The 27,220-nt window shown below is 43.4% G+C and overlaps 1 protein-coding gene across 1 annotated transcript in view; it reads right to left on the bottom strand.

Moving 5' to 3' along the window:
- The window catches only part of HAPLN4 (hyaluronan and proteoglycan link protein 4), a 29,677-nt gene extending 13,353 nt beyond the window's left edge, over positions 1-16,324 (bottom strand). The window contains exons 1-3 of the mRNA XM_026683169.2: positions 16,234-16,324; positions 13,285-13,647; positions 3,400-3,702 (exon numbers count right to left, since the gene is read on the bottom strand). Coding sequence (XP_026538954.2) covers positions 3,400-3,702; positions 13,285-13,647; positions 16,234-16,294 — 727 coding nt within the window. The 5' untranslated portion in view covers positions 16,295-16,324. The remainder of the gene's footprint in view (positions 1-3,399; positions 3,703-13,284; positions 13,648-16,233) is intronic.
- Between the last annotated feature and the right edge of the window lie 10,896 nt (positions 16,325-27,220).

Raw genomic sequence — 27,220 nt, 5'->3', positions numbered from 1 at the left:
ATCTATCTATCTATCTATCTATCTATCTATCATCTATCTATCTATCTATCTATCTATCTATCTATCTCTATCTATCTATCTATCTATCTATCTATCTATCTATCTATCTATCTATCTATCTATCTATCTATCTATCATCCGTCTATCATCCGTCTATCTATCTATCTATCTATCTATCTATCTATCTAGTCCATCTATTTCTACCTACCATCTACCTTTCATCTCTCTATCATCACTCTATATCTATTTGCCCCCCCTCTATCTCTAACTACCTACCTACCTACCTACATATCTATCTCTACCTACCTACCTATCTACTGTATCTATCTATCTATCTATCTATCTATCTATCTATCTATCTATCTATCTATCCATCCATCCATCCATCCATCCATCTAGCTATCATCTAACTATATCTCTCTCATATGATGTGATTTTCTTCAGTTCACGTGTGCTACATTTGACTGAAGAATGTTTGTGTTCCTGAGCACAGGTAAAACAGAACACCTGAAAGAGGCACGACATAACATAATCACATAATCAAGGGGGGGAAAGTGCTTCATTGCAGCACTTTAGCGGTATACACCAGAAAGCAATGAGTACACTGGAACTCCAAAGAGCAAAATCTTCCATTGGACCTTGTCCTACCTACTGTTCTTCAATCCCTAATCTCTTTGGAAGTACGCTGGAGGGGATGGCTTTAATAAATTTAATGAAATAAATAAATGGCCGTTTCCCATGCTTTTCAGGGGGGTCTTCCAGCTTTCAGTAGCTCCTATGTTAGGAAGGAGAACATGGCTACAAATGATGATCATCCAGCTTAGAGAGCAGCGTTTCTCAACCTTGGCAATTTGAAGAAGTGCCTGGGCTTCAACTCCCAGAATCCCCCAGCCAGTGCTGGGATTTGGAAGTCCAGACATTTTCAAGTTGCCAGGGTTGAGAAACACTGCCTTAAAGGAACAGAAATACTTTCCCCAAGCACCAAACCATCATTAAAACAGCCCCATCTATTATAGATTATAGGCACACAGAGACCACATCCCATTTTCTTATGAACTAGCGCAGACAAGCTGCGGCTCGCTGCTTTTCCACGGCTAAAATCAAGAACGCATTCCCTCGCCCTCTTTTTCCCCCCTCTAATTACAATTTTTATGGCTCAGACAGCTTGATTCATGGCTGCTGAAATACTGCTTGCTCTAAAAATCGGACGGGCCTTATGGTTCCACAGGCGAGAACAGCTGCCCACAAACGATCCAAGATTCCCACGGTACAGTTCAGGGATCAGGGCAGGGAGCAATAAACGCCCAAACCAGAAGGGTGAAAGCGTTTATCCATGTGGCGAAGCGGTTTTGCTCTGTGGCAGAAGCCAGAGAAGCATCTCTTCACGATCCATTTGTCAAGCCAAGAGGGGTTTCGTGACCTGTATCAATTATGCAAAGGGAGCACAGCGTACAATCTTCCCTTGCATAACATTGTTATCATATTTTTTTTATTTTTTGCAGCTTTTCCTCTTAACACCTCTCCTAATTACTTGAGTCACAATCTGCTGAAGCTTCAAAGCTCAACCTACGTTGGCTGAGCAAATTATCCATCCACATTTGTGTGTGCTTCTTGGTTTCCTTTGAAAACAAAAAATTAACAAGACGAGCAGTGGTGGGATTCAAAATTTTTTACTACCAGTTCTGTAGGTATGGTTTGGTGGGCGTGGCTTGGTGGGCACGGCGTGGCAGGGAAGGATACTGCAAAATCCCCATTCCCTCCCAACTCCTGGGGAAAAGTTACTGCAAAATCCCCATTCCCTCCCAACTCCTGGGGAAAAGTTACTGCAAAATCCCCATTCCCTACCCACCTTACTAACCTGCTTTTCAGCTCCGTTCTCCTGTGCAGGGCAACAAAGGAAGACCCAGTCAATCAAGTGGGACTCGGGAGGCAGAGAAGAGCTGGGGGCGGGGCCAGTCAAAGGTGGTATTTGCTGGTTCTCCAAACTACTCAAAATTTCCACGACCGGTTCTCCAGAACTGGTCAGAATCTGCCGAATACCACCTCTGAAGAAGAGGCTTTGACTAATTCTCGTCAGAGGGAGATTCAACCAGGAATATTTCATTTAGTGGCCGTTCTAAGTTACAACAACACTGAAAAAAGTGACTTTTACTGTTTTTCACCCCTAGAACCGTTGCAGCATCCCCATGGTCACATGATCAAAATTCAGATGCTAGGGCAACTGGCTCATATTTGTGACGGCCACAGCGTCCCAGGGACACGTGAGCAACTTTTGCGACCTTCCAACAAGCAAAGTCAATGGGGAAACCAGATTCACTTTACAGCTAAGTTGCTAGCTTAACACCAGCGCTGAGTCACTTAACCACTGTGGGCAAGAAAGGTCATAAAATGGAGCAAAACTCCCTTAACAATGATCTGATTTAACAACAGGAATTTTGGGCACAGCTGTGGTCGTAAGTCGAGGACTATCTGTAAGGAGGAATTTGCCTGACAGACAGAACAATGAATCAATGTGAATAGCTTGCTTCTCGGAGTTATGGGTGCTCCATCACTGAAGATTTTCAAGAAAATGTTGGATAATCATTTGTCCAGGATTGTATAAGGACTCCTGCCTTCGACATGTTCTGACCTAGGTTTCCCCAAAAAGCACTAAGCAGACTTTTTGTCCGGGCAAAACCCCTTTTCTTAAACGAAGGTGAATTTCTTGCATTCGCATTCAGCCAAAGGCCTGGCAAACAGACTTTCAAGGGTGTAATTAGGAGCACAGACCTTATCTAGCCTGGAGAGCTGCCAAGGAAATATTTCCAAACACAGTGCTGACAAGGAAGGACTCAGCACTGAGTCTCTGAGATGCACAGACAGATCTTCACACTGATGGAACGAACGAATTGTTTCCTGCAAAAGCCCCCTCCCCTTTTGCTCCTCTTTTAAACCCTATGGGAGGGGCCATTCACCATCCACCTGTGGCCTTACTCCCAAGTCGACCCTGAGTTCGTAATTGTTCTTTTCTTTTGGCAGCTCTGCACATGTGTAGGCTGGAAACTGGCTCCAGCTGCTCCCCCGCCTCACTGCTCTCTGAGCCCGAAGGCAGCTGATAACTGCCAGCCTGCCTTGGCCCCATCTCTGCCTCTGACGCAGAGCCCTCGTCCGAGCCTTCCTCAGCCTCCAGGACTGGCCCAGGTTCCTCCCCAACTTCCTCACTGTCCGACTCTGCTGCCAGCTCCTCTAGCCACCGGCAAACCACAAGAAGACGGGGGGCTGGACTGAAAGACCTCCAAGGCCCCTTCCAGCCCTATGATTCTATGATACCCACCAAAATGGCTCTCCAATGGGAGGGAATGCAAACAAGAAAGGGCATGTCTGCACAAGGCGCACAGGAGGCACAAAAGCTGGCCTTACCGTTCAGATTTGAAGTAAAGCAGAAGGCATCATAACGCTCGCGGTCCTTGTGCCGGTAGCCATAGTTCCTCACTCCAACTGGGGTATCTTTTCGTCCACATTCATCGCGAGCCTTGGAGATGGGATACTGGACAGAGCCATCTTCCAGCCACCCAGCGTTGCACCAATCCAGTCCATCCAGCCAGGCTTCGTGCAACTGGTCGTAGGAGGCCAGGATGCCGTCTTGCTCAAGGCAGGCCTTCTGGGCTTCACGGAAATTCAGCATGTAGCGCCCCAAACGAGGGTGGTAGGGGAAGATCACCCCTAAAAGAGAGGGAGAGGAAGCTCAGGAGTTCAGGTCAAAGGCCCACCTTAACCCGGCTTACCACACTTGATGCCTTCCCAAAGGATTGGATTTCCAAGAGAACAAATGCACTGCATTTGTTACCTAGGGTGATAATGAGACATTTGTAAGAAAACAACCAAGTTTTAGAGAGCGCCAAGGATCCCTCATTTCAAACACGAGCTACAAATAGTCTGTTGGGACAAAACTAATGCCTTTACAGAGGGATGCCAACATGGAAATTGAGGTTACACCATTTTAACCACTCCGGTTTGAAAGGATGTGAATAGGATCAGACAATGCTAGGGTCAAGATTGAACCGTTCTGCTTCTTTCAAACCTTTTCATTATTCAACTTGCCAATGAACTGGGGGGAGGGAAGAGTGGAATAGAGTGCTGAAAATTTGTGCACAGACTTTGAGAGTCTGGAAACTTATCAAGGTCACGACTGCAGGTGTTTGAGAAGGAGGTGGACTGTTCCCATAACAAAAGGACGTCTCGTAATTGGACAATGTGAACACCTAGGGGCAGGGAGAAAGAGAAGCTATTGTTTAATTAGGCAAGCATTTGCATGGCTAAACCAGAGCTGGTTTTGATTCTTCAGTACCGAAATGGTGTATCCAATAAAGTTTTACTTTTGGGAATTCAGAGCTCCCGAGAGTGTTTACTTGTTTAAAGGACCGTAAGTCCTCAAATCCCAACCTCCTCCTCTTCTTTCTCCTCCTCCTCCTCCTCCTCCTCCTTCCTCCTCCTCCTCCTCCTCCTCCTTCTTCCCCACCACCATAACATTTGTATGCTGCTTGACCCCATGCCTCTGGGCACCTCACAAGTACAAATATTAAAATAAAAATACAAAAAGGGACAAAATAAAATCCCAGATGATCTTACTATAGGGAGGGAGGGAGGGAAGGAGGGAGGGAGGAGAGAGAAAAACATTCCTATGTACAGGAATATGGAGATAACTTTGAACCAGGCCAGGAGCCATTGAAAGAGGAAAAAAATGATGACTCTATCCTGGGAAACCGGAAGGTGTGAGAAAGGATCTCAAAATAACTCAGGCTTGATTCTCCTTGGTACAAAGGGGATAGAAAGAAACATTGTTAGGCTTTCAAGATGGTCTTATTATATTCAGCACCAAACCCCTTCCTTCCTTCCTTCCTTCCTTCCTTCCTTCCTTCCTTCCTTCCTTCCTTCCTTCCTTCCTTCCTTCCTTCCCATGTGTATAAATCTAATTTTCACCAATAAACTTCCCTGTGCAGAATCCCTCCTTGCATACATGCATCCTGTTAGGAATATGAGTCACCTAACAGGTATTTGGGTTAGAAATATATAAACCAGGATAGACATTTTAATTCTGTCTCTTTAAGAGCTTGCTAAAAACTGCAATTGGGTGTGGTTACTCAAACGGCCATAAGACGGAGCCAGAAACCTGGGTTGTTTTAGTCTTCGTCTTAGTCTCAGAAGAGAGTGTGAGTAAGTTTCTGTTTCCTTCTGTTGGAGAGTATTGCCGTTCCATTTTTCTTAATTGACTGATATTCCTGGATTTGATGTAAGTCTGATACTGAACTGTTTTTGACACTGGGCTTTGTTATTGGATTATCCCTGGATTGAAAACTGACTGATTTATCTGTGAATGATTTTGGACTGCTTGTTTTTGAACTTTGCTTAAACCTTTCTGGAAGTAAAAACCTACATTTACTGTACAGTGTATCTGTGTGCTGTGTGTGTATTATTCAAACACTACTCTCAAATACGTCTCCCTGTATGCGCTCATTCTCCTAACGGGGAATTACCTCAACACATCCTACATGTATAAATCCATCAGACAAAACAGATGGGCAATGCTGCAGTTGTGAGGCTACCCACAACTGATGCCGAGAAGCAACGGAAACTCTCTTATGGGGGTCTTGTGTGAATGAATTGAACAATCCAACTAGGCTCTAGGGAGCCAGATCTCAGAAGCACCTACAACCCTGGCAGAAGGCAAGAACGGAGGGAGAGGGAATTAATTTGAGACTGCAATGCTAAAGAGGCACCATCCTTGGAGGAAGTGCTTTTCTTAACTCAGGCGTCCCTAACCTCCAGGCCATGGCCCACGATTGGGCCTTGAGCCCTTCAAAACTGGGCTGCGGAAGTGGTGGGTGAGCACACACGCACACACTCATCTCCACATGCATGAGCAGCAGGCAAATACAGGCACACGAATATGCCCGCTGTTATGTATCATATATCGCCGTGTTGGTGAACCTACGCTACACGTGCCGGAAGTGGCACGCAGAGCCGTTTCCCCCGGCACGCGAGAGGTCACCCGGAAGAGCCCCACTGCGCATGCGCACCGCCGCCAGACAGCTGATTGTCGGGTATCTGGTGCGCATGCACAGGGGGCATGAGGGGGCCAGCACTCATTGCCTTCTGGGTGCTGGCACGCGAGCGTACACACTATTATTGGCACAGGAGCCGAAAAAGGTTAGCCACCACTGGTATATATAGTGTAGAGTTGTCAGCTGAAGTTCTCATTCTGGTCCTCTGAGTTGGAGCAGTAAAATACTCTCTCCTGATTGGTTGTTTGGCTGATCAGTTTCCTATAAAAGGAGCTGTGTCAGCCAGGGAATTCAGTTGCCTCACAGGCAATATTGAATAAAGAGCTGTTAGAAATCACTCCGGCCTCACCTCCATTCTTTGCCCAAAATTTAACACCCACCACTCACACGGAATCATCCCCTCTCCCCACCCTTCAAACCGGTCCACAAAGCCGGAAAGATTGAGGAAGTCTGCCTTAGCTGAACCATTTTTTTTCCTCAGCAAAGTTAGTACTTCCAACAGAATTCTATTTGATTGCCTCAAGCCGCGTCTCTTCTCCTGTAGAGTTGTAATTGCAGGAGTGTTCCAATCTCGGATGGCAAACCTCAGATAAAGAATGTTTCCAAGCAAATACAACTCAGGCAAACAAAGTCACTAATCTATGGATAAAGGAGGATTAGAGAGGGGAAGTAGACATATGTTAGACTTTAACTAGAGATAATTAATTGTATGGGTTACTGTACTAAACAGTAACCAAAGTTAAGCAGTAACCAAAGTTAACCAATGATGGAGGATAACTAAAAATGTATATAAATGCAAGACTATACTCTAATAAAGATCATCATAATTCAGTTGTTCATGATCAAACAACTCGACTGCCTTACATTACTGACTACATTACAACATTCTCCATCATCCCACCCTAACTCAATCTCATCAGGCTCCAGCTGAGCATATATTTTCAGCGGAATGAGATATTGATTTAACGCAGCAGCAAAAGTCAGAGAAAGTGTTGGAGGGTGAAGGGATTCTCTACACACAGGTTCTGTCTGTGACATTTCATAGGTCACGAAAGCTTATGCCCTCTAATAAAATTAGTCAGCAAAGATGCTGCCAAGCTCCGAATGTCTGTAATGACAATGATGACAATGATGTTATCCGTTCAATCATGTCCAACTCTTGGTGATTCTATGGAGCCAGGTCTCTCCACATATTGCACTGCTGCTTTGGGTTTTTCTATGCTCTGGCTGGTGTCAGCTTTGATGGTGTCCAGCCAGGGTTCCTGTTTGCCAGCACATCTCCAGGTGATTTTTGTTCTGACGGGGTGCCGAGTTGGCTCCACGTCCAGTTGCCTGGGTTGACTTGTTCTGCGCTCACCTGGCCACACCCACCTAATGCCCCCTACCTGGCCACACCCACATGGTTGCATCTACCTGGCCACGCCCACCCAGCCGCCCCAAGTCAGCAGCCCCGAGTCTTCTGTGCCAAACCAGCTGCACCTAATTCTTCCCTTTGACCTGGCCACACCCATGCCCACCTGGCGCAGCACGCAGATTTCCACGCCCACCGAGTCACACCCACCAGGCTTCAGTGAGTCATCCCATTCCATCCGGCCACCGTGTAGTTTGGCGGCCTGATTTCCTTTAACTCTTCCAAACGTGATTGCTTTCTCTGGTGAATTCCCCCGCATGATATGGCCAAAATAAGTGAGACACACTTCTGTGATTTTGCCTTCCAGTGACATACCTGGTGTTATCAGTGGAAGGATTCATACTGTTTTACCACCAGTTTGGTGGGCGTGGCTTGGTGGGTGTGGCTTGGTGGGCGTGCTTTGCCTAACGCCAGCATGCAGCTTTCCCCACACCATCTGAGACCTGCAGGGCCAATCAGATGAGAGGATATACAGTAGAAGAATACCTTTATTGTCATTGCATTCCATGAATACAATGAAATTTGAAAGCTACTCCAGGCACTAGAGCACACCACATCACAATCACACTACAGAGGATTTAAAAATTAAAATAATAATAATAATAATAATAATAATAATAATAATAATAATAATAATAATAATAATAATAATAACAACAACAATAATAATAATTGATCACATACTGAGCTGTTGCAAGACAATAGCTCAGACTGACTACAAACAACATCACAACACAGTCGCTCAGATGGTCCACTGGAACTTGGGTCACAACTACCATCTGCCTGTAGCAAAGAACTGGTGGGATCATAAGCCTGAGAAAGTGATCGAAAATGAGCATGCAAAACTACTGTGGGACTTCCGAATACAGACTGACAAAGTTTTGGAACACAATACCCAGGATATCATGATAGTGGAGAAGAAAAAAGTGTGCATTGTCGACATTGCCATACCCTGGTGACTGCAGAATCGACGAGAAACAACTTGAAAAAAATCACCAGATATCAGGACTTGAGAATCGAACTGCAGAGACTCTGGCATAAACCAGTGCAGGTGGTTCCAGTGGTACTTGGCACACTGGGTGCTGTACCTAAAGACCTAGGCAAACACTTAAAAAACAACTGGCACTGACAAGATCACCATTGATCAGCTGCAAAAGGCCACCTTACTGGGATCTGCTCGCATAATCTGTGAATACATCACGCAGTCCTAAACACTTGGGAAGTGTTTAACTAGTGATTTGTGATACGAAACCCAGCATGGTTACCTCGTTTGCTGTGTATACTGTCATTTTTGTGAATAATAATAATAATAATAATAATAATAATAATAATAATAATAATAATAATAATAATAATAATAATAATAATAATAATAATAATAGCCTAGTCTAAAACCTATCTAAAACATAAAGAAGAAAAAAGCGCAAGGGCGGGTAGGAGGGCCGATCCTGCACTTTTCTCTTCTTTTTCCTCTCAGCTGTTTGTTGGGTTTTTTTTTTTTACTACCGGCCTGAACCGGTCGCATACCACCACTGGGTGTTATGCACTCAAGGATTTGATTATTAGTCCTTATTAACCTGAGCAATGACTAATCTGGTACAGGATTCTTTTTCTGTTGTCTCCTCGTGGTTAAAATGTCTATAATGAGAAGCATCAACAAGTGCTGGTGGTTACCTATAAAGCTTTACATGGGTTGGGACAAGGGTACCTGAGGGATCTTCTTTTTTTTTTTTTTTCAAGGAGTTCTACCCGTCCGGCTAGATCCAATAGGATAGTCATGCTGCAGATCTCATCATCCCAAAAATATCAGCTGATGAGGACTAGAAGGCGAGCTTTTTCTGCAGCAGCTCCAGCTCTGTGGAACATCCTCCCTTTGGAGATTAGGATGTTCTCAACCACGTTAGCCTTCTGTAAAGTTTTAAAAACCTGGCTGCGTTTGGGGTGCCTACATGTGCCAAGGGCCCAGCCTCCTGCCTCTATTGTTAACAGGCCAGATATCTTGCTTTGTAGATACTTCAAATTAGATGTCTTAATGTTTTTCACTGTTTTAATGGGTGTTTTTTAATTGTTTTTATTGTTTTAGAATGTTTTAAGGTTTTTAATTGTAATGCATGTTTTGAATTGTGAGCCGCCCAGAGTCACAGCTCATGGCTCACAGATAGCTGAGATGGGCAGCTATAGAAATCAAACGATACAGCCCTCCCTAAGCAGTTTACAGAGCCAGCCTCTTGCCCCCAACAGTCTGGGTCCTCATTTTACCCACCTCGGAAGGTTGAGTCAACTCTGAGTGAGTCAGGATTGAGGGAATGTAAGTAGAGTTAGCTACAATACAGGGTCCACAGGGAATGGTCAAACAAGGCAAATGGTGGCCACAACAGTGCAATTCAAACTCCCCCTGCTTTTTCATGAGCATCACATGGGTGCACCATCAGTACCTCCATCTTGACTTTTTTGACACACTCTGCAGGCACTCTTATACGTATGTTTCTCGGGCACAAAAGTCATACTCAGTAGTAGATTCTTGTTTCTCTGCGCTGCTCATTTGCTATGGATATCGCCTTCATTTGGTTTTAGATGAGTTTTAAAGGTCATTTAAATTGCGATGTCCAATCTATTATTACGGGAAATAATGAGCTCGCCCTTTTCTAAATTGGCCATTTATATCTGTTGTAAATTTTTGTTTTCACTGATTTAACTTAGACATCGCCGGTTGTTGCTTTCTCATATTTTAAGACTTGACAATTGTTGGGTTTAAATGTTCTTATTGCTGTCTTCCCAAATGGATCTTTGTTGTGAAAGGTGATACAGCAACTCTTATCTACGTATATATCAGTGGGCCAGTTCCTTTCTCCTTAATAGACAAGTATTAAAGATCAGCTATTCTTTACATGATGGTTGTATATTGATATTTTCTAATGGATTTTTCTTCCACATCAGAGGTGATATTCAGCAGGTTCTGACCAGTTCTGGAGAACTGATAGCGGAAATTTTGAGTAGTTTGGAGAACCAGAAAATGCCACCTCTGACTGGTCCCACCCTCATCTATTCTCTGCCTCCCAAGTCCCAGCTGATTGGCTGGGTCTTCTTTGGTTGCCCTGCACAGGAGAATGGAGCTGGAAAGTAGGTTAGAGGGGTTGGAAGGGAATGAGATTTTGCAGTAGCCTTCCCCTGCCACGCCCACCAAGCCATGCCCACAGAACTGGTAGTAAAAATTTTTGAATCCCACCACTGTTCCACATGCCTGGATTCATGCTGGAAACTCACTTTCCACCCCTGCAGTGTCTACCAGTCGTCCTCAATTAACAAGTGGTCATTTATTGACATTACAACAGATTCCCCAAAAGCTATGTAGCACTTGGTTCCAATAGCTTCACATATCCCCACGGTCATATATGACCGCATTTCTTTTGGGTCAAAACAAACAAACATGGGAATAAATGGATTTGCTTCATCACCACGGTATTCACTTAGCAACTGTCGCAAATAAAATCAGGTTCGGTCGCATGGGTGCCTCGGTATACGAACATCATGATGTACAATGGCAATTTCAGGCTCTGTTACTGTTGTAGGTCAAGAACTATCTGTAATACCTGCTTTTTGGAAAAGAACAATTACAACCGCCTCCATTATAATCTCACTCCTGGTGAGGAATTCCTTTCTTTTTAATACCCTGATTTTCCTACAAATTGGTTTCATTGTGCCATTCCCAGTTTTATCCCTTTCCTCCCCTCCCCTGTTGCACATTTTTCATGTGTCTCTCTGCCATATTGATTTAATTCTCACCTCACATCTCTGATTGACTTAAATTTATGTTTTCAATTATCTGGTTCCTGGTGAGCTGAGGGCCTTCTCTGTTTCCAGAGAAAAACAACCAAAGAAACACCGTACACTGTTATATTAAACCCATCATCTTCAATTGGCTTGGTGCTACGATCCTTGGATTCCCAGACAGAATGGCCGAAAGGAAATGTTTAGAACCACGACAACTGGGCTGCAAAATCCAGATGTCTGTTGGATCTAAGAAAGTTCAATACATTCTCAAAGATCCATCTCATCCTGAGCACCCTTTTTTTTTTTTTTTGAATTATTACCATCTGGCAGACGGTACAGAATATTAAAAACAAGCACAAATAGGCTGAAAAACAACTTCTATCCCAGGGCAGTAGCTCTGTTGAATTCTACTGTATAGTGCAGTGTTGATGTGGTGTTGCGGGTTTTCGGTTCAATGTGTGGAGTGTGAAGGATGTGTGTTTGTGTTTATTTTCACGGTCATGAGGTGCACTGAAGGTGGTGTTTGATTTCATTATACGAGGTGCAATGACAATAAAGTAAACTAAACTAAACTAAATCTAGTGGCCCAAAAGCCAAAAGATATTTGCAGCTGAGATATGGGAGCTCCAGAGGTTGTATAGGTAGTCCTCGACTTACAGCCACAATTGAACCCAAAATTTCCATTGCTAGATCAGACACTTGTTAAGTGAGCTTTGCCCCATTTTACAGCCTTTCTTGCCACCATCAATAGGTGAATCACTGCAGTTGTTAAGTTAGTAACATGGTTATTAAGTGAACCTGGCTTCCCCATTGACTTTGCTTTTCAGAAGGTCACAAAAAGAGATCACATGACCTTGGGACATAGCAACCATCATAAAATACATGCCAGTTGCCAAGCATCCAAATTTTGATTACATGACCATGGGGATGCTGTTGTAACTTTGAACAGTCACTAAATGAACGGTTGTAAGCCAAGGACTACTTATAATCAGGAGTGGTTTGAACCGGTTTGGGCAAACTGTTAGTTCCAGTGATCATTTGGCCCCGCCCACCTGCTCCTCCCTTTCCCTGTGCTTTATTTCCTTGTTTTTGAGCACATGTCAACTCATAAAATATTTCTATGGCCTTTTTAGAGTTGCCAACAGAAGGGGAGGGGGGAGCAGTGCAGCAACTTGCAAAACCGAAAGTGCATTGCATAAATAGGTTTTCAAAACTAGGTGACTGAAGTTTCTGCATTGCAAAATTCTAACTGGAGAGCATGACTGATGACTCTTGGCTATGGATGTGTCCCATTGGAGAATATGAATTATGATACACCCAGGGGGTAGGAGAAAACCAGGGTCAAGGGTGACAATGAATTATGTGTCTCAGAGTCGGCTACACCCAGGCAGTGCCGGACATGTTAACTCCCAATAAATCCTTTTGAAGTTTTGGAAGTTTGGCTCGAGACTCATGATTTAATTGGAGGTAACTGCCGGAATCCTGACATCATAGGTGATTCACGTGGCAGAGAGGTTTGCCACGCATCAGTTGTTTTACTCACTGGGGCTGCAGCAGAAGGTAAGTATTATAGCTAAAAATGGTCTTTTCTATATGCTATGTGGGTGCGCGGGCGAAGCGTGTGCTCACTGAACCAGTTGTAACCACGGTTGAATCACGCCACTGCCTGTAATCTTAACACAGCTGGACAGCTTCTATTTAGGGAAGGCTGGATTAGTTAAAAGATTTCAATAAGGCAGCGCATAAATAAAATTCACTCACACAAATAAAGGAATGTCGCCATCTTAGGGGAAGTTCCCCATTCATTTCCGTAAGAAGTAAAAAGGCATAATCTGCCACACATTCACTATTGCGCTAAAAAATTAAAAAGCATATCATTTAATCTATTTTTTTCTCAGAAGAAAACTGGTGGACAACCGGTAGCAGAAATTTTGAATAGTCTGCAAATCTGACTGGAGATTTTACAGTATCCTTCCCCTGCCACGCCCACCAAGCCACACTTACAGAACTGGTAGTAAAATATTTTGAAGCCCACCCCTGACCCAATCCACCTCCACCAACCTTCCAGATCCAACTTCACCATTCCAGCATCATCTTCCAGCTCGTTGGTCACCTCACACTCGTAGCGCCCATAATCCTGCAGAGTGACATTCCGGATGATGAGGGAGGCGTCGCTGGATCCATCCTCCTGCAGGGTGGTTCGACCCCGGTAGTTCCCAAAGGCTCTGCGCTCCTTCCCCATGGCTACAAAGACGTCCTCAAATGACATGGGCTCCACCATCTTGGTCCACTTCAAGCGGATCTCATCGGGCTCGTGGGCCGACACGTCGTAGTGGAAGCGGCAAGGCAAGATGATGGTGCCCCCACGGTGTGTGACAACCTTCCCGGGTGCTGTCTGAACCACGACGGCACCGGTGTCGTCCTCTGCAAAGAAGAACAGAGACCTTGAGCATCATTTCAGATCTAGAACAGGGAAATAGCAATAGCACTTAGACTTATATACTGCTTCACAGTGCTTTTATAGTCCTCTCTAAGAGGTTTACAGATTATTGCCCCGAATAATCTGGGTCCTCCTTTTACCCACCTCGGAAGGACGGAAGGCTGAGTCAACCTTGAGCCTGGTGAGATTTGAACTGACAAATTGCAGGCAGCCGGCAGGCAGCAGAAATAGCCTGCAGTACTGCACTCTGACCACTGCACCACCATGGCTCAACAACGGGTTGGCTTAACAGCTATGGTGTTTGCTTAATGCCCATGGCAGCCACTCTATGACCAGGATATTCACTTAATGACCACCACCAAAAATGCCATAGAATAGGTTTGGTCATTTCACCACCACGGTGGCTTGATTGCAGTCATAACTCGAGGACTGTAATGGCCCCAGTGTGCAGCATTTTTATATTTCAGGAACCAGTCACCCAAGAGGATCACGAAAGCATCCTACAATTTTTTATAATTTCTCCTTCCATTAGATAGTGTTTCTTAAATTTAGCAACTTTAAAATGGGTGGACTTCAACTCCCAGAATTCATCAGCCAGCCATGCTGAGGCTCTCAGAAAATCTGATCTTGGGAAGTCAAGTGATGCAGATGTCAAAGCTGTCCTCGACGTATGACCCCCAATTGAGCCCAAAATTTCTGTTGCTCAATGAGACAGCTGTTAAGTGAGCTTGGCTTCATTTTATGACCTTTCTTGCCACAGTGGTTAAGAGAATCACTGCAGTTGTTAAGTTAGTAACACAGATGTTAAGGGAATCGGATTTTCCCCAGTGGTGTATTAACCATTAAGCAGACTAAGCCCGTGTTTAGGGCATCAGGCCCAAAGGCGGCACCAGAAAAACTTTTATGTAGCCTAAGCTTGGCTTCATTTGTACAGTATGTGTCAGGATTCCAGCATACGTAGTCTGGATACGTAATTCACTGTCACGCTTGACCTTGCTTCCCCCCACCATCATTCCAACAAAACACATCCATAGCCCAGAGTCATCAATCATGCTCTCCAATTAGATTGTTGCGTGGCAGAAGCTTCAGTCATCTAATCCGTCTCTGAAGAAAATATGAATAGAACGTACTTTCGATTCCACACTGCCGCCTGCTCTTTGAAACTCCCCCCTCCTTCTTTCTGTTGTCAACTATAAAACGTGTATACAAAATGTTTTATGGGTTGACATTATGTACAAAGGAGTGGGGCACCAAGATTTGTCAGTGAGTCTTAATCCACCACTAGATTTCCCAGTTGACTTTGCTTATCAGAAAGCTGCGAAAGGGGATCACGTGACCCTGGGATGCTGCAACCATCATAAATACATGCTAGTTTCCAAGCGTTCAAATTTTGATATGTGACTGTGAGGGTGGTGCAATGGTCAAAAGGGTGAAAAACAGGGTAAGTGACTTTTTTCAGTGCCATTGTAACTTCAAACAGTCATTATCATCTTCTTTTAATGACCCTATCATCCCTTGCAGGTGGAGTCTTGGGCAACTGAATGGAGCTGAGTGTTTTAATGGCCGGATGCCCTTCCTGTTGCCAATGTGGAGTTTTTTTCAGCAGCTATATTCTCATTGAATATAATAGAATAGAATCCTTTATTGGCCAAGTGTGATTGGACACACAAGGAATTTGTCTTGGTGCAAATGCTCTCAGTGTATATAAAAGAAAAAATACATTCATCAAGAGTCAAGAATCATGAGGTACAACACTTAATGAAAGTCATAGGGTACAATAAGCAATCAAATCATACTAGGAAACAGTCAATATAAATTGTAAGGTGTGATGACCCAGGGTGGGATACAAAACAAACACAGTCATAAAAACCCGGTAAAGCCCCTTTTATTCCTTCACTTTGTTTCCAAGCTCCAAATATCCTTGACAGAAGACAAAAAACACCCACACGAACAGTTACAAGAAGGAGGAAAAAAAGCAACACAACCAGGCAAGAAAAGGGCTGGAGGACATCCGCAGATAAGAGAACACAGACTGGGAAGGACACCAAACTCAGAGAGGAACCATAAACTAGAGATATTTCCACGCTTTGTTTCCAGCGTTCGCCCTCACGCATGTCCATCCTCTTATCCAGTTGTCACAGCTGCAGCCCATGAAGAGGATCAAGGCCCTCTCCTCCCCAGTAGACCATGTCTCTCCCTTATCCTCTCCTCCCTGTGTGCCCTAGGATGGAGAGGGGATGGGCCTGGGTCCTCCTCTGACTGCCCAGCTGGCCTTTGCCCTTCCCCAGCCTCCTCCACAACCTCCGGAGCCACACTTCCACTCCCTGTCAGCTGTTCCTCCTCTCCCTCAGAGTCCTCCACCAGGGGCATGACAGCCTCTTGATTGTGAGGCGAGAGCGCCACCTCTAGGCTACCACACCACTCTTCAAACAGTCATGAAATGAAGGGTTGTAATTCGAGGGCTACCTGTATCTAGGATTTGACAGATATGAACAGCAATGATCAATGAAGCTGATCGGAGTCCCACCCAGACCAGGTCTCAAGAGATGCCAAGGGGACTTCTCACGTACCGGAGACATGGATCACTTTCTTCCGGTCTTTCTGGGCCAACGCAGATTGCTGGGAAAGCATCAGGAGATAGAAAAGACAAGAGAGCAAGCATTGTCCCGGGAGCATCTAGCAGAGAGACAAAAAGAGTGTAAATAGTACACACCACGGACAGAAAGAGAAGATGCATCGTAGGTGTGTATATCCATGTACTGCAGGTTTATATTCTGTAATTATCATCATCATCGTTTAACGACCCCATAATCCCTTGCGGGGTGGAGTCTGGGCAACTGAACGGGGCTAGCAGAGTGTTTACTGGCCGGATGCCCTTCCTGCTGCCAGTGCGGAGTTTTTGTTCAGGATATTTTATTCTCATTGTGCCCAGAGAGAGAAATATCTGCCGCTACCTCAGATCAAACTCACAGCCTCCTAATTGTGAGGTGAGAACTCCACCTCTAGGCCACTCAACATTCTGTAACTATAACCAGTTAAAATTGAATTATCCAATTGCCTTGGGCTTATATTATTTAAAAAGTCTAAACCGGGTTGATTTAGCTTATTGCTTGAATGAAAGGTTACCAGAGGTATAGGCTAAACAGGGACATTTAAAAAAAAAAGTCATAGAAATCAGCAAGCAGCCACTTCCTACTGTTGCTAAGAAAATGGCATGGATGTGCACCGCTGAGAATTGATTGAGGAGTTGTAACTGAGGTTGGCTCCTAATACTATTATATAGGGCTAAAATCCACAGGATTATCCACATGACATTTGAGTCATCAGCAGTGCTGTTTTGGTCAATTCCAACCCCCCCTGCTCAAGTAGGACACCCTATACCAGAGGTCTCCAAACTTGGCAACTTTAAGGCTTGTGGATTTCAACTCCCAGAATTCTCCAGCCAGCTGGCTGGAGAATTCTGGGAGTTGAAGTCCACAAGCCTTAAAGTTGCCAAGTTTGGGGATCCGTGCCCTATACCATTTCAGACAAACAGTTGTCCAATCACGTCTTAAGAGCTTCGATCGATGGAGCACCAACACCTTCTGAAGGCAAGCCATTCCACTTATTAATTCGCAAAATCCCTTCCCTATTTCCATTATGTTTTAAAATAAAGAAGTCCATTCCTTAGAATAAAAGTTGTTGGGAGGGTGCTGAAGAATTGAATGGACTGGCTATTATTGGAATTTTATTGTCCCAAAATATCAGAATCCATTTTCAAAATTAGTTCATCAGAATACAGAATACAAATAACAGAATAACGGAGGTGGAAGGGACCTTGGAGATCTTCTAGTCCAACCCTCTGCTCAGACAGGAACCCCTATACAATTTCAGACAAATGGTTATCCAATCTCTTCTTAAAAAGCTCCAGAGTTAGAGCAACCGCAACTTCTGGAGGCAAATTGTTCCACTGATCAATTGTTCTAACTATCAGGAAATTTCTCCTTAGTTCTAAGTTGCTTCTCTCCTTGATTAGTTTCCACCCATTGCTTCTTGTCCTGCCCTTAGGTGCTTTGGAGAATAGCTTGACTCCCTCTTCTTTGGGGCAGCCCCTGAGATATTGGAACACTGCTATCATGTCATCCCCCTAGTCCTTCTTTTCATTAATTTAGACATATCCAATTCCATAGCTGCCAACCTTACATAATGACTCAGCACAGCTTACACAATAATAATAATAATCAAAATGTGTTAAACATCACTAAAACAACAAATCTGAATTTAAAAAGAAAAGCAAAATAAAAACAAATTAAAAAGAACAAAAACAAAATGGTGGCCAAACACACAGTGTAATGCTCCTTGAAGCTTATTCCATAATTATTCCATAACCTTGGAGTTTATTCCTAGTGGTTAATTCTCCCAATCTGGGACAGTTGAGTAAGTATTTATTCATTTATTCTGCTTAGCTCAAGGGTGGGCAGCTATGATCCCCTTTATGATCTGTCAACTTCAATTCCCAGAATGCCTGAGCCAAGAATTCTAGGACTTGAAGTCCATATGGGTCACAAAGGGGCCGTAGTTGCTCATTGCTGTCTTAGACAGTGCTCTGCTCAAATCAGTTCTGGCTCGCTCCAAGCATAAAAACCACACAACAAAATGCAACCAAGAGAATAAAACATAAAGAAGATGACGAATTGCCATGGCAACAAACACGTTGTGCGACATACAAGAGAGTAGCATCACCTTAGCTTTAAGACCCTCCAGAAGAGAATTGTAGAGATGGTGAAATCTTGCTTGGTAGCCAGGGGACCAATGAACCCTGAAGACAAGAGATTGACAACATGACCATCAGTCAATTATAAAAGGCAGTTTTACTTGGAACAGCTTACTTCCTGCAATGATACATTTAATTAACATTTTCACTCATCCTGTTTGCATCTCATTACTTCAGGAGCCTCTGTGAATTCCAGATGCCTGAGGCCTGTTAATCTTTCCACTAAATTGACAAAGCTTGCTTATTAAAAATATATAAAATTGAGGTTGACTTTAAACCCCACCCCTCCCAATTTCTCCTCCATTAGGCTATATAGGATCTGAAGGGTAGTTTCATGCTGCCCTAGTTCCATTCTATTAGAGAAATTAAAATCCTCCCTCTCTCTCTCTCGACTTTATAAATGTAGTCCCCAAATTACAACAGTTCATTTAGTGACTGTTCATGTTACAACGGCACTGAAAAAAAGTGATTTATGTCCATTTTTCATACTTAAGACCTTTGCAGCATCCAGATTGGTGCACAAATCTGTTGGATTCATGTCCAACTAAAGTGGAGCCAACTCACAGTTTGCAACCTAGATTCATCAATCATGGGGTTGATGGATGGGCTATTATCAAAAAGATCCAGATGAAAACCACAACAGTGCCATCAAAATCCACCCTTTATACATGTATCAACATATGTAAAAAAAAGTGGGGGAGGTGGGGCTTTGACTGCATTGTCATGGCTACCAAATTGGCATTTTTCATCAAAACAGTCCTTCGTTCAAACCATAAGGACTAGAAATCTATTTTAACCTTGAGGGACTCTCCCCATCCCATCCTATACCATATCTCCATTCATTAGAAATTTGGGAGAAGATCCCAGATTATATTAATTACATTATATTAATTATACTAATTAAACTAATTATATTATATTATATTATATTAATTATATTAATTATATTATGTTATATTATATTATATATTATATTATATTATATTATATTATATTATATTATATTATATTATATTATATTATATTATATTATATTATATTATATTATATTATATTATATTATATTATATTTATATTATATTATATTATATTATATTATATTATATTATATTATATTATATTATATTATATTATATTATATTATTATATTAATTATATTATATTATATATTATTATATTATATTATAATTATTATATTATATATTATTATATTATATATTATTATACTATACAATACTATACTATATTATACTATTACTATACTATACTATACTATATTATACTATTACTATACTATATTATACTATTACTATACTATACTATATTATACTATAATATTCTTATCTTATCTTGTCTCATTATCTTATGCTATGTTACATTGTGCTGCGCTGCATTGAGTTGCATTACATTATGTTACACTATACTTTGTATTGTACTGTATTGTGTTGTTAACATTTCACGTGACCTTGATTCTATTCCTCTGTTTATGCATGCTAGAACTGTGTTGGCTTTTTTGGCAGCTGCAGCACACTGCTGGCTCACATTTAGGATAGGATAGGATAAGATAGGATAAGATAGGATAGAATAGAATAGAATAGAATAGAATAGAATAGAATAGAATAGAATAGAATAGAATAGAATAGAATAGAAACAGTGTTGGAAGGAACCTTGGAGGTCTTCTAGTCCAACCCCCTACTTAGGCAGGAAACTTGTATTCTATTGTATTATATTATATTACAGTGGAGCCTCAGTCACGACCATAATTCATTCCAGGACTGCGGTCGCAACCTGATTTGGTCGTAACCGGAAGCACGACCATCTGTGCATGTGCAGACTAAAGAAAATGGCACCAAAGGGGAAATCGGCGCGAAAAAGGAATCGTTCTGTGCCAATTTTGTTCACCACCTGATTTTTGAATCATGGATTTTTTGTTCGCCACCCGATTTGGTCGCGAACAGGAGTATTCGCGACTCGAGGCTCCATGTTATGTTGTTATGTTATGTTATGTTATGTTGTTATGTTATATTGTTTGTTATGTTATGTTATGTTATGTTGTGTTGTGTTGTGTTATGTTATGTTATGTTATGTTATGTTATGTTATGTTATGTTATGTTATGTTATGTTATGTTATGTTATGTTATGTTATGTTATGTTATGTTATGTAGTATTATTATGCTGCCCATCTTCCCTGTAAGATTCCTGCAAGACTCATATCTAACAATTTCTGCCATCCCACTAAAACTGCTTGGATTTGGGGACGTTTGCTGGTTTGCAAGAAGCAGGGTTTTTATTTCTGATGACTTTTCAGTCCTGAGATCTGCGGATGGAGAAGCATTCATCGCAGCTGTAACCTTTCTTTTGCAACCAGTGAGTGAGGAGGCGGCTACCACGCTGTAATTTGGCAGATTATGCATATCATCTATGTATGTAGAGCCATGTTGAAGTTCTCAAGGTCAAACTCCGGCCTGGCCTCTCATTCAATTCATAAGTAAAGAATTTTCTCTGCTGAAGCTCTTGGAACATCCTTGCCTGTCCGAGCAGACAATACCGTCTGAACGGCCAAATAGTTGAGAACCACAAAGATTCACTTCCTTCGTCTTTTACCGGATTTAATTCAGTGGCATGCATTAGATTACAGGCTCAACCCTGAGCTATTTCCACTTTTTAAAAAAAAGGAAAAAAAGAATCAGCAAGTGATGGGGAAGTCCTCCCCCTCCCCCTTGAAAGCCATTATAAGTCAGAATATATAGTGCTAGAGAAATGAATGATTTCAACCAGCCTTTTATTCAGAATCATGAGGACTAGGATCTTGCTTCATTCTAAGGGGTAGAAACACAGCACCATGGCTGAACCTCCCTCCCCCACCACAAAGAAAATAGACAATGGAAAAGAGATTTCTCCACCTGGTATGGTGGGCAGCTGCTGCCAAGCAGAGTAAGCAATGTGGGGCTAGAACAAATAAGGCATGAAATGGGCCTTTCTCATTACAAATCAGACAACAAGGAGTTAAAAAAAAACCAACCCAAGCACTTCCTTTCGCAGAGAAGAGATTTGCAAAGTTCTCCAGCTCTGTGGAGATTATGGATCTCTCCTCCCCACCCCAAACCCCCACCCCCACCCCATCCTCAAACAACTGGAAGAGAAATGTTCTATCCCCTTTTTTTTAAAAAAAAAATCATTTTCACAGATTTAACATCTAACCTCAGGGCTGCAGCAGAATTGGGAACTCTGAAATCAGACTTGCTGTCCCATATCCCCCCCCTTTTAACATTTCATGCAGAGAATTCAAAATTAATCAAAATCCTTGGTAGAACATTTTCCAAGCAGAAAATCCCCCTTTTCAGTAACCTAGCTGCCTCCTATTCTATACCGTTTCCCTCCTATTCTGCTTAGCCCAGCAAAAAAAAAAAGTGGTACCCAAGTAAGGGATGCCAAAGGATGCTCTCGAGACATCCGGCTTATTACATCGACTCCGGATCAGCCAACGCTGCATTATCAAGGTGAAACCAAAAACTGTAACTCTGCCTTGCACCAAAGAAGACTCACCGTTTCTGTTTCTCCTTGAAATGGGGAGAGGAACAGGAGATGTCCCGGGCCAAAAAAATCTCAGCCAGTGACTGAAGTTGAGATGACTGCAGAAGAGGCAATGCTGAAGAAACTGGGCAGAAGCGGAGGAGAGAAGAGAAAAGAGAAGAGAAATCTGTCGGTTTTAGTTTGTTTTGGGAGGGTTTGAAGTCTCCTTTTTCTTCCCTCCTTCCTTCCCTCCCTCCCTCCTTCCTTCTTTTTCGTTTCTTTCTTTCTTTCTCTTTCTCTTTCTTTCTTTTTCTTTCCTTCTCCTTTTTTTAATTTAGCAGCATGATGCTGACAGCTTCTTTTCAGAGTCTTAGTCAGCAAACTTCAAGAAGTAGGGAGGGAGGGAGAGAGGGAGAGAGAGAAAGAAAAAGGAAAGGGGGAAGAGAGAGAGAGAGAGAGAGCACTGCTGCCACCTGGGAATGAAAAAAATGAGCCCAAAGTTGTACGAAAATGACCGAGGAGCATTAACTGCATTACAGCAGCCTGCACAGACCAGCAGAAGGGAGGGTTTGGCATCAAAATGTGGAGAGGGTGAAGAGAAAAGGGATGGGGAAGGAGAACCTGCAAATCCTTTGGCTGGATTCCTGGACAGCAGTAAAGTAGGTCGGAAGCGAGGCAGAGCCAGGCCCAAAATCCTGGTTCCGATTCTGGAGTTTGAGCCTCATCCTTACGAGAAGCGGCATCCTATGTTCTACTCAAGGTAGCTGGGTGGGAAAAGCCAGGAGAATTTTGCCTTTTCCAGGCACGTTGTGCAGGCAGTCCTCCACTTAGGACCCAACATTTCTCTTGCTAAGTGTGACGATTGTTAAGGGAATTCTGCCCCATTTTTACAACCTGCCTTGCCACAGTTGTTAAATGAGTCGCATGATACAATTGTTACGTTAGCAACCCAGCTGTTAAGTGAATCTGGCTTCCCTTCTCAGAAGGTCGCAAAAGGGATCACTGCAACCATCATAAATATGAACCAGTGACCAAGCCTCTGAATTTTGACCAGGGGGATGCTTGCAAGGGTTGCAAGTGTGAAAAATGGTCATAAGTCACCTTTTTTTCCCCAGTGCATTGTAATTTTGAACAATTACTAAACAAATGGTTGCAAAATTGAAAGCCACCTATACAGATAGACCTGAATTTATGACCATTCATTTAATGACCCGTTTGAATTTACGATGGTGCTGAAAAATGTGACTCACAACTGGTTTTCACACTTATGACTACTACAGCCTTCGTAAGTTCACACGACCAAAATTTGGGCCCTTGGCAAACTTCCGTGTATTTACAATGGTTGCAGTGATTGGTGCCCTTCCCAGCCAGCTTCCAAAAAAGCCAATGGGGGGGAAGCCTGATTTTGCTTAACAACGTTCTGATTCATTTAACGACTGTGATTTGCTTCATGACCATGGCAAAAATGGTAGTAAGATCAGGCACTACTTATTTAAAGACTGTCTCACTTAGCAAGGTCCCGATTGTGCCCATAAGTCGAGACTACCTGTATTAATAAGAAGAGCCCCTATATGTTCTAGGCAGGGGTGGGATGTAAAACTCCTATCAGCCGGTTCTCTGCCCGGTTTCTGGGTGGGCGTGGCCTATCGGAACTTCGGGAGCAGAGAGGTAGGTATTCAACAGGTTCTGACCACTTCTAGAGAACCGGTAGTGGAAATTTTGAGTAGTTCGGAGAACCGGCAAATACCACCTCTGACTGGAGATTTTACAGTATCCTCCCCCTGCCATGCCCACCAAGCCACACCCACAGAACCAGTAGTCAAAAAAATTTGAATCCCACCACTGTTCGGGAGGGCTGTTTTTCGCCTTCCCCACAGTCCGGAGGCTTCCCTCAGGCCTCTGGGAGAGCGAAAACGGCCTCCCCCTGGCTCCAGAGGCCCTCTGGAAGGCAGAAACAGGCCTATTTCCAGATGTTTTTTCACCCTCCCAGAACCTCTGTACGGACCCTGCATTTACCTGCATCCAAAACGGGCCGTGTGGAAATTCCTGGGAGGGGAGGAGAGGGGTGGGCAGGGCCAGCTGGTTGGTTCAACTACTGGTTTGGTGAACCAGATGTTAAATTTAACATCTAGTTCACCTGAACCGGCTGAATCCCACCCCTGGTTCTAGTCCAGGAGTCTCCAACCTTGGCAACTTTAAGACTTGTGGAATTCTGGGAGTTGAAGTCCACAAGTCTTAAAATTGCCAAGGTTGGAGACCCCTGTTCTGGGCAAGGCTGCTGGATGGGAGAATGCAGGATTGCAGCACAAAAGTGCGTGCGCAAAAGAGGTCCCCACTCCCCCCACTTCCAGCACATACGTTTCTGGTGAACCCCCCGTGTGACCGCAGCACAATTGGGGGTGAGGTTGCATCAATGAAAATGCAAAATACAGGCTGTCCTCGACTTACGACCACAATGGAGCCCAATATTTCTGATGTTCACTGAGACATTTAAGTGGGTTTTGCCCCATTTTATGACCTTTCTTGCCACAGTTGTTCAATGAATTGCTACAGTTCATAAGTTAATAACCTGGTTGTTAAGAGAATCTGGCTTCCCTGTGGACTTTGCTTGTCAGAAGGTCGCAAAAGGGGATCACATGACCGTCATAAATATGAGCCAGTTGCCAAGCACCTGAATTTTGGTCACATGACAATGGGAATGCTACAAAGGGTGTAACTACGAAAATGGTCATAAGTCACTTTTTTCAGTGCAGTTGTAACTTTGGACGGTCACTAAACGAAAATCAAGGAATACCTGTAGGGCAGGTGGGGATGAATTAATGCAGCACGTTAGGCCTTGCTTTGTTAAATGATGGTTTGTTGATAGGCAACTAACTCTGACTTTCTGTATCAGGCGAAGCCATAAATTGGCTTGAAATCCATAGTTGTTTCGCTCTGGGCCTTGCAGATCTTAAAGAACTGTGACCTCTCTGCTATGCCAGGAATGTCAGTGGTGAAGAATGCTGGGAGGTGTAGTCCCAATAATCACCTTCTTTTAACAATCCCATAAGCCCTTGCGGGGGGTGGAGTCTGGGCAACTGAATGGAGCTGAGTGTTTAATGGCCGGATGCCCTTCCTGTTGCCAATACAGAGTTTACTTCAGCAGATATATTCTCATCATGCCCTACCTACAATTGAGCTCACAGCCTCCTGATTGTGAGGCGAGAGTTCCACCTCTAGGCCATCGCACCACTCTGTGTAGTCCCTACCATGAGGCATATAAAAAATAATAGTAGTAATAATTTATTAAAATTTGTACAGTATGCAGTCCGACGACTCCTTGACACACAGCAACTTTCGAAAATGGGCAGGGCTTAGATCACCAACATTTTGGTTTTTCTGAACCTCTCCCACAGGCACCATAAGCCATAATTGGTAGGATTCAGTCAGCACTCTGACCGTAAACCAGGCTTACAAAGCAAACTGATTGGGTTCACATAAACACGCTAAGCTGCACATTAGCAAATTTTACTAGCATGTTATGTTAAACCGTCATGGTTCTCCCACAAGCCCCTTTCTATCATGGTCATTTAGCAATAACAATTCAGCTGAATGGCCACCAGCAGAGTGGTGGGATTCAAATTTTTTTTACTATCGGTTCTGTGAGCGAGGCTTAGTGGGCATGGCAGGGGAAGGATACTGCGAAATCCCCATTCCCTCCCCACCCCACTAACCTGCTTTCCAGCTCCGTTCTCCTGTGCAGGGCAACCAAAGAAGACCCAGCCAATCAGCTGGGACTCAATGGGAGGCGGAGAATAGATGGGGGAGGGGATCAGTCAGAGATATTTGCCGGTTCCCTGAACTATTCAAAATTTCCACTATTGGTTCTCCAGAACTGGTCAGAACCTGCTGAATACCACCTCTGCTTTCCAGGCAGTTTATCTGTGAATATTACTTTCTGGAATTAAATAACCAGGGAGGGGTGAAGGACGCAAATATCTCTATCCCATAATAGTGTATAAGTAGTCCTCGACTTGAAACAGGTTGTTTAACCACCAGTTTGAAGTTTCAACAGACCCCCAAAAAGTACTTACCACCCAGTTCCAATGGCTGTCCCTCTCCCATGATCACATGACCATATTCAGGAACTGGCAGTGACCATGATTTATGATGTTTTTGTCCAAAACTGTCATTTATTTTCCCCTTTGGCAAAAATGCCACATAGTGAATGGTTTGCTTAATGACTGTTGCATTCGCTCAATGATCGCTGGGGAAAAAAGTCCTCAGTCTTGTGACGACCCACGTTATGATCTTCACGCCCTATGAATATAACAGGAAGGATCCATCACTGCAATAAGCCCAGGACCGCCTGTACTTTTTCAGGCGCATCTGTTACAGAGGTGGTATTCAGCAGGTTCCGACCAGTTCTGGAGAACCGGTAGCAGAAATTTTGAGTAGTTTGGAGAACCAGCAGATGCCACCTCTGACTGGCTCCGCCCCCATCTGTTCTCCGCCTCCCAAGTCCCAGATGATTGGCTGGGTCTTCTTTTGTTGCCTTGCACAGGAGAACGGAGCTGGAAAGCAGGTTAGTGGGGTGGGGACGGAATGGAGATTTTGCAGTAATCTTCCCTTGTCATGCCCACCAAGCCATTCCACGCCTACAGAACCGGTAGTAAAAAAAATTTGAATCCCACCACTGATCTGCTGCATAATGGAAAGCAGAATTTTTAGATGAGATTGATCTTTGGGCTCTGCAAAGGTAGAACATTATTCTTCTAGGAGCAAAAGAACAAAAGAGCCATGATGGTGTGGTGGTTAGAATGTGGTATTGCAGGCTAATTCTGCTGACTGCCAGCAGTTCAATTCTGATCGGCTCAAGGTTGACTCAGCCTTCCATCCTTCCGAGGTCGGTAAAATGAGGACCCAGATTGTTGGGGACAATAGGCTGACTCTCTAAAACCGCTTAGAGAGGGCTGCAAAGAACTGTGAAGAGGTATATAAGTCTAAGTGCTATTGTTATTGCTAAAAAGAATCCTCCAGTTACCCAAATATATGGGGTACAACAAAAGAAGAAGATTGTTGACTTTCTGCCCAGCCTAAATGCTTCCCAGAACAGGTGATTGGCAGCTAGAAGAAACAGGACATTCACTAGATCGGAGATCTCCAACCTTGGCAACGTTAAACCTGGAGGACTTCAACTCCCAGAATACCCCAGCCAACAAAGCCAGGAGTTGAAGTCCTGCAGGCTTAAAGTTGCCAAGGTTGAAGATTCCTGCACTAGATGGTGAATTTGAACTTGCACTGCATTATTA

The sequence above is a fragment of the Notechis scutatus genome, chromosome 1 (genome assembly GCF_049901735.1).
Source record: "Notechis scutatus isolate UNSWTSFEM ecotype Mainland chromosome 1, rNotScu1.2, whole genome shotgun sequence".
Classification (NCBI taxonomy): domain Eukaryota; kingdom Metazoa; phylum Chordata; class Lepidosauria; order Squamata; family Elapidae; genus Notechis; species Notechis scutatus.
The sequence above is the reverse complement of the archived record's forward strand: the minus strand, read 5'-3'. Positions and strand labels throughout refer to the sequence as shown.